A 12,982-nucleotide genomic window follows, 5' to 3' on the forward strand; every position below is an offset into this window, starting at 1 on the left:
GATGTGGCTCACTGCCAAACCAACTTCTAATTCAGCATGATAGTGAAGGGTGGGTCACTGTGGAGAGCATTCTATCCAGTTGCATCACCATCTGGTACGGAGGGGCCACTGCACAGGATCAGAAAAAGCTGCAGAAAGTTGCAAACTCAGCCAGCTCCCTCATGGGCACCAGCCTCCCCAGCATTGAGAGCATCTCCAAAAGGCAATGCTTCAAAAAGGCAGTGTCCATCATGAAGGACCCCCATCACCCAGGACATGTCCTATTCTCATTGCTACCATCAAGGAAGAGGTACAGGAGCCTGAAGGCACACACTCAATGTTTCAGGAACAGCTTCTTCCCCTCTGCCATCAGATTTCTGAATGGACAATGAACCCATGAACTCCCTCAGTACTTTTGTTTGTTTCTTTTTGCATGACTTATGCAATTTATTTTTTCGATATTTCTTATTGTAATATTCTTGGCGATTGTAGGGATGACTTGCAGTGGACTGAAAAGCTTGAGCATGTAGATATTAAAGAAAAGGATGTGCTGGAGCTTTTGGAAAGCATCAAGTTGGATAAGTCACCGGGACCGGACAGGATGTACCCCAGGCTACTGTGGGAACTTCGCTTCAGTATTCACTAGTGAAAAGGACCTTGGCAATTGTGGGGGCTGAAATGCTTAAGCGTATAGACATTAAGAAAAAGGATGTGCTGGAGCTTTTGAAAGGTATTAAGTTAGATAACTGGGACCAGACGAGATATACCCCAGACTACTGTGGAAATTAAGGGAAGAGATTGCTGAGCCTCTGGCGATGATCTTTGACATCACAAATGAGGACAGGAGAGATTCCGGAGAATTGAAGGGTTGCAGATGTTGTTCCCTTATTCAAGAAAGGGAGCAGAGATAGCCCAAGAAATTATAGACCAGTGAGTCTTACTTCAGTGGTTGGTAAGTTGATGGAGAAGATCCTGAGAGACAGGATTTATGAGCATTTGGAAAGGCATAATATGATTAGGAATAGCCAGCATGGCTTTGTGAAAGGCAGGTCGTGCCTTACAAGCCTGACTGAATTTCTTGAGGATGTGACTAAACTCATTGATGAAGGTAGAGCCATAGATGTAGTGTATATGGAATTTAGCAAGGCATTTGATAAGGTATCCCATGCAAGGCTTATTGAGAAAGTAAGGAGGCATGGGATCCAAGGGGACATTGCTTTGTGGATCCAGAACTGGCTTGTCCACAGAAGGCAAAGAGTGGTTGTAGACAGGTCATATTCTGCATGGAGGCTGGTGACTAGTGGTGTGCCTCAGGGATCTGTTCTGGGACCCCTACTCTTTGTGATTTTTATAAATGACCTGGATGAGGAAGTGGAGGGATGGGCTAGTAAATTTGATGATGACACAAAGATTGGGGGTGTTGTGGATAGTGTGGAGGGCTGTCAGAGGTTACAGTGGGACATTGATAGGATGCAAAACTGGGCTGAGAAGTGGCAGTTGCAGTTCAACCCAGATAAGTGTGAGGTGATTCATTTTGGTAGGTCAACTATAATAGCAGAATATAGCGTTAATGGTAAGACTCTTGGCAGTGTGGAGGATCAGAGGGATCTTGGGGTCGGAGTCCATAGGACACTCAAAGCTGCTATGTAGGTTGACCCTATGGTTAAGAAAGCATATGGTGCACTGGCCTTCATCAATCGTGGGATTGAGTTTAAGAGCCAAGAGGTAATGTTTCAGCTATAAAGGACCCTGGTCAGACCCCACTTGGAATACTGTGCTCAGTTCTGGTCGCCTCACTACAGGAAGGACATGGAAGCCACAGAAAGGGTGCAGAGGAGATTTACAAGGATGTTGCCTGGATTGGGGAGCATGCCTTATGAGAATAGGTTGAGTGAACTTGGCCTTTTCTCCTTGGAGCGACGGAGGATGAGAGGTGACCTTATAGGTGTATAAGATGATGAGAGGCATTGATTGAGTGGATAGTGAGAGGCTTTTTCCCAGGGCTGAAATGGCTAGCATGAGAGGGCATAGCTTAGGGTGCTTGGAAGTAGGTACAGAGGAGATGTCAGGGGTACGTTTTTTACGCAGAGAGTGGTGTGAGCGTGGAATGGGCTGCCGGCGGCGGCGGTGGAGGTGGAAACGTTAGGGTCTTTTAAGAGACTCCTGAATGGACACATGGAGCTTAGAAAAATAGAGGGCCATGGGTAAGCCTAGGTACTTCTAGGGTAGGGACATGTTCAGCACAGCTCTGTGGGTCAAAGGGCCTGTATTGTGCTGTAGGTTTCCTATGTTTCTATGTATTGCTACCGCAAAACAACAAATTTCATGACATATGCCAGTGATATTAAACCTGATTCCGATTCTGATCCTGGTCCCAGTCCCACACCTCTCTGTACCTTTGCTCAAGAACAGTTGGCTGCACAGGTTGATAGGGCGGTAAAGAAAGTGCGTGCCATATTTGCCTTCATTCGTCAAGGCACTGAGCTCAAGTGTCAGGAAATTCGATCGCAGCTTTTAAAAATTTAGCGAGGTTGCATTGGGAATATCAGGGTCAATTCTGGTCACCCCATTACAGGAAGGATGTGGAGGTTTTGGAGAGGTTGCAGAAGAGGTTCACCAGCACACCATCTGGATCACAGGGAATGAGCTGTAAGGAAAGGAAACAAACCAAGCTTGTCCAACCCTTCCCTGCAGCACTTGCTCGCTAATCCAAGTAATGGCCAGTGCCCGCAGGGAGAGGAAAATTGCAGGTGGATGATCTTACTGCATAAGGAGCCATTTCTGAGGTGGCTATGGAGGAACAGTGGGATCATGGGGTCCACATCCTTAGATCTCTCAAAGTGGCTGCGCAAGGCAGGATGAGTAAGAACATGTACAGTGTGTTGGCCTTCATAAGTTACTGGATTGAGTTCAAGAGCTGCCAGATAATGTTGCAGCTCGATAAAACTTCAGCTCATGGGTCCCCAACCTTTTTTATGCCATGGACAAAAGCTATTAAGCAAGGGGTCCATGGACCCCAGGTTAGATCACGCTTGCAGTATTGTGTTCAGTTCCATTCACCCCATTATAGGAAGGATGTGGAAGCTTTAGGGAGGGTGCAGAGACGGTTTACCAGGACGATGCCTGGATTAGAGTGAGTGTCTAATGAGGACAGGTTGAGCGAGCTAGGGCTTTTCTCTTTGAAGTGAAGGAGGATGAGAAATGACTTGATAGAGCTGTACAAGATGATAAGAATGGACAACAAGCACTTTTTTCCCCAGGGTGGAAATGGTTAATGCAAGGGGGCATAATTTTAAGGAGATCAGAGGAAAGTATAGGAAGGATGTCAGAGGTAGTTTTTTTTCACAGAATGGTGGGTGTGTGGACGCTCTGGTAGGGGTGGTGGTAGAGGCAGATACACTGAGGGATATTAGGAACATTTTGGAAACTGTTAGAAAGGCACATGAATGAGAGAAAAATGAAAGTCTGTTTGGGAGGGAAAGGTTGGAGTAGGATAAAAAGTTGGCAATACATTGTGGGCTGAAGGGCCTGTACTGAAGGGCTTAGTTGTTCTACATGCACTAAGTGGCCACTTTCTTCAGTACACCTGTATGTTAATGCAAATATCTAATCAGCCAATCACGTGGCAGCCACACAATGCATAAAAGCATGCAGACAGGGTCAAGAGGTTCAGTTGTTCAGAACAAATATCAGAATGGGGAAGAAATGTGATCTAGGTGAATTTGACCTTGGAATAGTTGTTGGTGCCAGATGGGGAGGTTTGAGTATCTCAGAAACTGCTGATCTCCTGGGATTTTCATGCTCAACAGTCTCTAGAGTTTCAAGAGAATAGTGCAAAAAAACCCCAAAAAAATCTAGTGAGGGGCAGTTCTGTGGGCGAAAACGCCTTGATGGTGAGAGGTCAGAGGAGAATGGCCAGACTGGTTCAAGCAGACAGGAAGCTGATAGTAACTCAAATAACCAACATTACAACAGTGGTGTGTAGAAGACCATCTCTGAATTCACAATATGTTGAACCTTGAAGTGGATGGGCTACAGCACCAAAAGACAATGAGCATATACTCAGTGTCCACTTTATAAGATACAGGATTTACCTGACAAAGTGGCAACTGAGTGTATAGTGTAAATAGAAATTACAAGTTGCCCAAAGGCTGAATTGTGTCCAGATTAGAGCTGAGGTGTTGTATTTCTGTGTAGGAGGTACAACTAACTTGGTTCCTCATGTGCCCAGTTCTTGTCAGGACATGCAGGCACATTCCAGTCTCCACTCAGCTAACAGAAGTCTCCTGCCACTCATTTCCAATCCATGATCTGCAGCCTATTTAAACCCAGCTCTCATTCCACAGTCCTTGTTCACTCATATGGACCAGCCTGCCTCAACCAGTTACCTTGTTGCCTGTGATGTTCAGTATCCATTCTCCCTTGTTTTGTGGTCTCTTGTGGCTTGTTATTTTCAGTTTATTATTAAAGTTGTCATTCATCATTGAATCGTCTCTGCTGCTTTGCATTTGGGTAGAGCCTCTTCTACATTTGGTTCTATTTCTGTCACTTTGCGTGCTGCCCCACCCGCTGAGTATTACTGACACCCTTCACTTGTGTTGCTGTGGTTAGAAGGTTAGTTAACACACAGAGGTCCAGCCACTTACCCCATGACCCAAAGCTTTTGTGAAGCCAGGACCTCGATCAAAGTTGGTTCTGAAGAACTGATGCGTGAAGTGTTGAGCGAAAAAAGCAAACATCAGGTTTGTGCCCTGGGGATCTGGAATGAACGCCCGCCTCAGCAAGAACTCCTCTGCTAATTTTGTCGCATTAGGCCGTGTCTTGAATCCTACGACAAAGCACAGAGAGCTCCATCAGTTGTGTGGCTTTGGAAAAATCACATCACAGCACGTCTACAGAGAGTGGTGGACACAGCCCAGCCCTTCACAGGTCAAACCCTCCCCAACACTGAGCACACTTACAAGGATCACTGCCACAAGAAAGCAGCATCCATCATCAAGGACCCCAACACCCAGGCCAGGCTCTCTTATTGGTATTACCATCAGGAGGGAGGTACAGAAGCCTCAGGCCCCACACCACCAGGTTCAGAAACAGTTAACCGTCAGGCTCCTGAACCAGCACCAACTTCACTCTGAACTGATTCCACAACCTACAGACTCAATTTCAAGGCCTCTGCAGCTCATCTCACTATGATCTATCTGCCCACTCATGCCCGATTTGCCTTCTTTTGCAACACACGCAAAACGCTGGAGGAACTCAGCGAGCCAGGCCCAATGAAGGGTCTTGGCCCGAAGTGTTGTCTTTTCCCTAGATGCTGCCTGGCCTGCTGAGTTCCTCCAGCGTGTTGTGTGTGATGCTTTGGATTTATGGTACCCCCCCCCCACCGATTTTGTCGTGTTTGTCTTCTTTTGCACATTGGTTATCTGTCAGTCTTTGTTAATGTATAATTTTTCATAAATTCTATTGTATTTCTTTATTTTCCTGTAGATGTCTGCAAGAAAATGAATCTCACGGTAGTATTTGGCAACATAGATGTATTTGATAATAAATATACTTTGAACGTAGAGTGAAATGCATCATTAGTGACAATAACCAACACAGTCTGAGGTGTGCTGGGGGCAGCCTGCAGGTGATGTCACACTTCTGGCGCCAACATTACATGTTCAGAACTCACTCACCCTACCTGTACGTCCATGGAGCTCTCTGCATCCTGATGTCAAAGTCATTACCTGTTCACTGAATGGAATATAGCTGGACATTAACGCCACAGGAACACACAAAACTCACTGCAGGTCATAAACACGAGATTCTGCAGATGCTGGGAATCCAAGCAGCACACACAAAGTGCTGAAGGAACTCAGCAGGCCAGGCAGCATCTACAGAAATGAATAAACAGTCGACCCTTTCGGCCAGGACCCTTCATCGCGAATTGGAAAGGAAGGGGGCAGAAGCCAGAACAAGGCGGCGGGAGGAGGGGCAGGAGTACAAGTTGACAGGTGACAATGAGACCAGGCGACGGGGAAGGTAGGTGTGTGGGGGAGAGGGGGTGGTAAGAAGCTGGGAGCTGATAGGTGGAAGGGATAAAGGGCTGAAGAAGGAGGAATCTGATAGGACAGGAGAATGGACTATGGACGAAAGTAGGTGATAGACAGGTGAAGAGAAGGGGTAAGAAGGGACTTATAATGGGTATGGAAACATAGAGAAGAAGAGAGCAGGGAGAAATTACCGGAAGTTAGAGAAATCAATTTTCACTATGTCAGGTTGTAGGCTACCCAGACAAATATAAGAACAATAAGCCCATAAGATGTAGGAGCATAATTAATTCATTTGGCTCATTGAGTCTTCCCCGCCATTCCCTCATGGCTGATTTATTTTCCCTCTCAACCCTATTCTCCTGCCTTCTCACCATAAGCCTTGGTGCCCTGACTAATCAAGAACATATCAGCCTCTGACTTAAATATACTCAATGACTTGGGCTCCACAGCCATCTGTGGTAATTAATTCCACAGGTTCACTGCCCTCCTTTGCCTTTGCCTTCCTCATCACTGACTCAGCCTGTAGGGAATCTTGCACGACAGTCCCAAGTCCATTTGCAACTCTGATTTCTGAATGTTCTCACCATTTGCAAAGCAGTCAGAAGGAGAAAGAGAATCAGGTTTAATATTACTGGCAAATGTTGTGAAATTTGCTGTTTTGCAGCAGCAAAACATTAATAATAATAAAAAACTATAAATGATGATAAGAAATATATAAAAAATTAAATATGTAGTGCAAAAAGAGAGCAAAAAAAAAGGAAAAAGATAGTGAGGTAGTGTTCATGTGCTCATGGACCATACAGAAATCTGATGGCGGAGGGGAAGAAGCTGTTCGTGAAACGTTGGGTGTGTGTCTTCACCTCCTGTACCTCCTCCTTGATGGTAGCAATGAGAAGGGGGCCTGTCCTGGGTGATGGGGGTCCCTAATGATGGATGCTGCCTTTTTGAGGCATCGCCTTTTGAAGATGTCCTCGATGCTTGAGGAGACGCGTGCCCATGATGGAGCTGTCTGAGATTACAACCCTCTGCAGGTCTTCCCGATCCTGTGTATTGGCCATTTCTTTATTCCTTCTACAGTATGAGGTATTGTTCCTCCGGCACGAGTTCTGTGCAGAGCCTCCCCAGTGTGAACAGCACATATTATAGCAGCTTTTCCTGCTGCAAGGTATTATATTTCCTGTTCTTCAGTCATTGTCATTCCCATAAGAATCTAAGGGGAATAATTATTTGTGCCAATCCACATACTTGGCTACTAAAGCTGAGAATATGGACTGTTGCTGAACAATATCTCTGTGTTCAAGTTCATCCGACTCGTGTCTGGGCTGTGGAGAATAGAGCCTTCCGGCAAAAAAGCAACACACGCACACTGCTGAAGGAACTCAGCAGGCCAGGCAGCATCTATGAGAAAAAGCACAGTCGACGTTTCGGGCTGAGACCCTTCATCAGGACTGGAGAAAAACGCTGAGGAGTCAGAGTTAGAAGGTGCAGGGGAGGGGAGGAAGAGACACAAGGTGGTAGGTGAAACTGGGAGGGGGGGAAGGGTGGGAAATTGATTGGTGAAATAGATAGAGGGCTAGAGAAGGGGGAATCTAATAGGAGAGGACAGGAGGCCATGGAAGAAAGAAAAGGCTGGTGGAGCAGCACCAGAGAAATGTGATGGGCGGGCAAGGAGATAAGGTGAGAGAGGGAAACAGAGATGCAGAATAGAGAAGGGAGGGCGATTACTGGAAGTCTGAGAAATTAATGCTCGTGCCATCAGGTTGGAGGCTATCCAGATGGAACTCAAAGTGTTACTCCTCCAACCTGAGTGTGGCCTCTTTGCGACAGCAGAGGAGGCCATGGATGGACATGCTGGAATATGAATGGGAAGTGGAATTAAAATGGGTGGCCACTGGGAGATCCCACTTCTTCTGGCGGACGGAGTGTAGGTGCTCGTCAAAGCAATCTCCCAATCTACGTCAGGTCTCACTGATATACAAGAGGCCACACCGGGGACACTGAACACAGTATAGGACCCCAACAGGCTCACAGGTGAAGTGTTGCCTCACCTGGAAGGACCGTTTAGGGCGCTGGATGGTAGTGAGGGAGGAGGTGTACGGGTAGGTGTAGCACTTGTTCCACCTGCAAGGATAAGTGCCAGGAGGGAGATCAGTGGGGAGGAACGAATGGACAAGGGATTTGCATAGGGAGCAATCCCAGCAGAAAGCAGAAAGTGGGGAGAAGGAAAGATGTGTTTGGTGGTGGGATCCAGTTGGAGATGGCAGAAGTTACGGAGAATCATGTGCTGAATGCAGAGGCTGATGGGGTGGTAGGTGAGGACAAGAGGAACCCTATCCCTGGTAGGGTGGCAGGAGGATGGGGTGAGAGCAGATGTGCGTGAAATGGAAAAGATGCGGTTGAAGGGAGCGTTGATGGTAGAGGAAAGGAAGCCCCTTTCTTTGAAAAAGGAGGACATTTCCTTTGTTCTAGAATGAATAGCCTCATCCTGAGAGCAGATGTGGGCAGAGATGGAGGAATTGAGAAAAGGGGATGGCATTTTTACAAGTAACAGGGTGGGAAGGGACATAGTCCAGGTAACTGTGAGACTCTGTGGGTTTGTAATAGGCATCAGTGGATAAGAGATAGAGACAGATAGATCAAGAAAGGGGAGGGAGGTGTCAGAAATGGACCAGGTAAATTTGAGGTCCAGGTGGAATACCACTGCCCACCAATCCCTGATTGAACCCTGGCCTAAAGAGAGGACAACTTACAATGACCAATTAACCTACTAACTGGTACATCTTTCGAATGTGCAAGGAAACCAGAATGTCGGGAGGAAACCCACATGCTTCATGGGAAGAAACGTAAAATCCTTGTAGACAGCACCGAACTTCCATGCTCCAAGATGTGTAGCATTGAGCTTACTGCAGTGTTACTGTGGCACCTGTAAAGTTTATTCACCATGCTTTGTTTGAAATCGCAGGGTTTTTTGTGGTCAAAGGCAATACCTGGTGAGTAAGAGGACGGAACTGGACGGAGGACACATTACACACTGTTTAGTGCCATCATCCTGTTCCATAATCCCAGCAGGAGCCAAAGACTTTTCCAATTGTAGGTCCCTCTTCTTTCTGCAGTCCCTGCGATTTAACTTTTAATCCTGCTGGATGGACATAATGGACGATCTAACCTGGACCCACAACACCTCATTAGTCAAGAAGGCACGGCACTGTCTACGCTTCCTGAGGAGACTGAGGCATGCAAGGCTCCCTGTCTCCATTCCAACAACTTTCTACAGGAGCACCATCGAGAATGTCCTAGCTGACTGCATCATTGTGCAGTTTGGAAGCTGCAAGACCCTACAGGGGAGAGTAAAAACTGCCAAGAGGATCACTGGGACCACCTGTCCCAATGTTTGTGACATTAACTGGGAGCATTTCCTCTGAAAATCCAACCCGTCATGAGAGGTGGAAACAGGGGAGGCCGGATAACAGGATTCTGGTGAAGCTGTACAGGCCAACCCCCCGTACGGTGGATAGAATGGATCACAGAAACACCGATGAACTCCAACCACACCGTCAATTTCAGAGGATAATGGAGATGGGAGGTCATCAAAGCCCTGTGCTCCATTTGGGAGCTAACGGCTCAAACCAAACCAAATCCAGCAGCGTTGCATAAAAAGGGCCTGAAGCATTGTTGAGTATCTGAACCACCCCTCCCACAAACTCTTTGACCCGCTACCCTCAGGAAGGAGGTACAGGAGCATCAGGACATTTAATCCCAGAAAACATTCCCTGTCTTAGGTCAGTTAGGGTCACAACTTTATTTTAAGAATGTGAAATGTCAGAATAATAGTAGAGAGAATAATTTATTTCAGCTTTTATTTATTTCATCACATTCCCAGTGGGTCAGAAGTTTGCATACACTTTGTTAGTATTTGGTAGCATTGCCTTTAAATGCTTTAACTTGGATCAAACTTTTTGGGCAGCCTTCTAGAAACTTCTCACAATAAGTTGCTGGAATTTTGTTCCATTCCTCCAGACAGAACTGGTGTAACTGAGTCAGGTTTGTAGGCCTCCTTGCTCGCACACGCTTTTTCAGTTCTGCCCACAAATTTTCTGTCGGATTGAGGTCAGGGCTTTGCGATGGCCACTCCAATACCTTGACTTTGTTGTCCTTAAACAATTTTGCTACAACTTTGGAGGTATGCTTGGGGTCATTGTCCATTTGGAAGACCCATTTGTGACTGAGCTTTAACTTCCTGGCTGATGTCTTGAGATGTTACTTCAATATATCCACATAATTTTCCTTCCTCATGATGCCATCTATTTAGTGAAGTGCACCAGTCCCTCCTGCAGCAAAGCACCCCCCCCCCACAACATGATGCTGCCACCCCCATGCTTCACGGTTGGGATGGTGTTCTGCGGCTTGCAAGCCTCACCCTTTTTCCTCCAAACATAACAATGGTCATTATGGCCAAACAGTTCAATTTTTGTTTCATCAGACCAGAGGACATTTCTCCAAAAAGTAAGATATTTGTCCCCATGTGCACTTGCAAACTGTAGTCTGGCTTTTTATGGCAGTTTTGGAGCAGTGGCTTCCTCCTTGCTGAGCAGCCTTTCAGGTTATGTTGATATAGGACTCGTTTTACTGGGGATATAGATACTTGTCTACCTGTTTCCTCCAGCATCTTCACGAGGTCCTTTGCTGTTGTTCTGGGATTGATTTGCACTTTTCGCGCCAAAGTACATTCATCTCTAGGAGATAGAATGCGTCTCCTTCCTGAGCAGTATGACGGCTGCGTGGTCCCATGGTGTTTATACTTGTGTACTATTGTTTGTACAGATGAATGTGGTACCTTCAGGGGTTTGGAAATTGCTCCCAAGGATGAACCAGACTTGTGGAAGTCCACAATTTTTTTTTCTGAGGTCTTGGCTGATTTCTTTTGATTTTGTTTGTAAACTTCTGACCCACTGGAATTGTGGTATAGTCAATTAAAAGTGAAATAATCTGTCTGTAAACAATCGTTGGAAAAATTACTCGTGTCATGCACAAAGTAGATGTCCTCAACGTCTTGTCAAAACTATAGTTTGCTAATATGAAATCTGTGGAGTGGTTAAACAGTGAGTTTTAATGACTTCAACCGAAGTGTATGTAAACTTCTGACTTCAACTGTACATACAGTCAGGTGACAATACACTTGAATTTGATGTTTCAGCTTACAATCTTTCCCTTTGCTCGATTCTGTACAAGGCCCTGACAACAAAGAGAGGAATAGATGAGGCAGAAGGAAGAGGGATGCAGTAAGAAGCTGGGAGGTGATAAGTGGAAGAGATAAAGGTTTGGAAATTTCTCTAACTTCCAGTAATTTCCCCTCTTCCTTCTCTCTTTTCCATTCCCCATTCTGGTTCTCCTCTGACACCTCTTTGTCTAACCTGTCCATCATCTCCCTATAGTTCCCCTCCTCCTTCCCCCTCTCCCATAGTCACTCTCCTCTCCAATCAGATTCCTCCTTCTTCATCCCTTTACCTTTTCCACCTATCATCTCCCAGCTTCTTACTTCATCCCCTTCCTACCAGCTCACCTTCCCCTCACCTGATCACCTGCCAGCTTGTACTTCTCCCCCTAACTTCCTATTCCGGTTTCAGACCGACCCCCTCCCCCCCCGCTTTCTTTCCAGCCCTGATGAAAGGTATTGGCCTGAAATGTTAACTGTTTATTCCTCTCCATAGATGCTGGCTAACTTGCTGAGTTTCTCCAGCACTTTGTGTGTGTGGCTGAGGTAGGCTCAGGGAGACCAACCCTATTTGGTTTCAATCCTTTCTGAGAAACTGTTGGGACACCCCTTGTGAACAGCAGAAAATAACGTTATTTGGTTAATCCGTCTCCAGGAGGGAACCATTGAACAGTGTCCTTACCTTTAGTTCCGGCTGGGGTTGGACAGTCCTTTGGCACGGGGGGAAGCAAGCGGGTGAAGTAACTCACGTTAGAGTAGCCTTCCCAAGTGAGGTAGCTGTAGTCCGAGTTGTATGTTGGAGGGCTGGGAATCAGGTTCGACCGCACTGTGAGAGAAGAAACATCCCATTTCAGATTCAGGATCGGGTGTAATATCAGTGGCATTAGTTGTGAAATTTGTGGCTTTGTGGCAGCAGTACATTGCAATGCATCATAATAATATAAAAACCTAAAAATTACAATAACAGGATATATAAATATTAAATAAAAAAAGAGAACAGAAAGGAGTGAAGTAGTGTTCATAGGTTCAGTGTCCATTCCGAAATCTGAAGGCAGAGGGGAAGAAGCTGTTCTTGAATCGTTGAGTTTGTCTTCAGGTTCCTATCCCTCCTCCTCGATGGTAGTAATGAGAAGAGGGCATGTCTTGGGTGATGGGGGCCCTTAATGATGAACGTTGTCTTTTTGAGCCATCGCCTTTTGAAGGTGTCCATGATGCTGGGGAGGACAGTGCCCGTGATGGAGTTGGCTGAGTTTACAACTTCCTGCAGCTTTTTCCGATCCTCTGCGGTGGCCCCTCCATACCAGACGATGAGACGACCAGTTAGCATGCTCTCCATGGCACATCTATCTGTAGAAATCTGTGAGTCTCTGGAGACATACCAAGTCTCCTCAAGCTTCTAATAAAATATAGCCGCTGTCGTGTCCTTCTTTGCAATTGCATCCATACATTGGGCCATTGGGAGGAAGAGGAGGATTTCTTGACCGTTGTTTCTATCATCAGGGGCTGACAAGCTGCTTATATGTATTTAGTTCGAGTAGGGGATCCAAGCCTTTTCCTCCTTGTTGCTAAGGCATTTCTGGCAGGAATTGAAAGTAACCTTTGCATTGCGAATTGCTTTTACTTTCAGATAACAATTCTGTGGTTGTCATTCATACTTCCAACAGGCTTATTGTTTGTTATTGCCCTTCCTACAAGTACATTACCAGCTCTTTCATCATGCACTCCCCCTGAATATCATACACATCCCTTTCTGTTG

At 46.0% G+C, this 12,982-nt stretch overlaps 1 protein-coding gene across 1 annotated transcript in view; it reads right to left on the minus strand.

Moving 5' to 3' along the window:
- LOC134359741 (prostaglandin G/H synthase 1-like) overlaps positions 1 to 12,982 on the minus strand; it is a 120,446-nt gene that overhangs the window by 13,393 nt on the left and 94,071 nt on the right. Inside the window, exons 5-6 of the mRNA XM_063073315.1 lie at positions 11,909 to 12,052; positions 4,626 to 4,807 (exon numbers count right to left, since the gene is read on the minus strand). Of these exons, the coding sequence (XP_062929385.1) occupies positions 4,626 to 4,807; positions 11,909 to 12,052 (326 nt within the window). The remainder of the gene's footprint in view (positions 1 to 4,625; positions 4,808 to 11,908; positions 12,053 to 12,982) is intronic.

Source organism: Mobula hypostoma, chromosome 21 (assembly GCF_963921235.1).
Source record: "Mobula hypostoma chromosome 21, sMobHyp1.1, whole genome shotgun sequence".
In the NCBI taxonomy this organism is placed as follows: Eukaryota; Metazoa; Chordata; class Chondrichthyes; order Myliobatiformes; family Myliobatidae; genus Mobula; species Mobula hypostoma.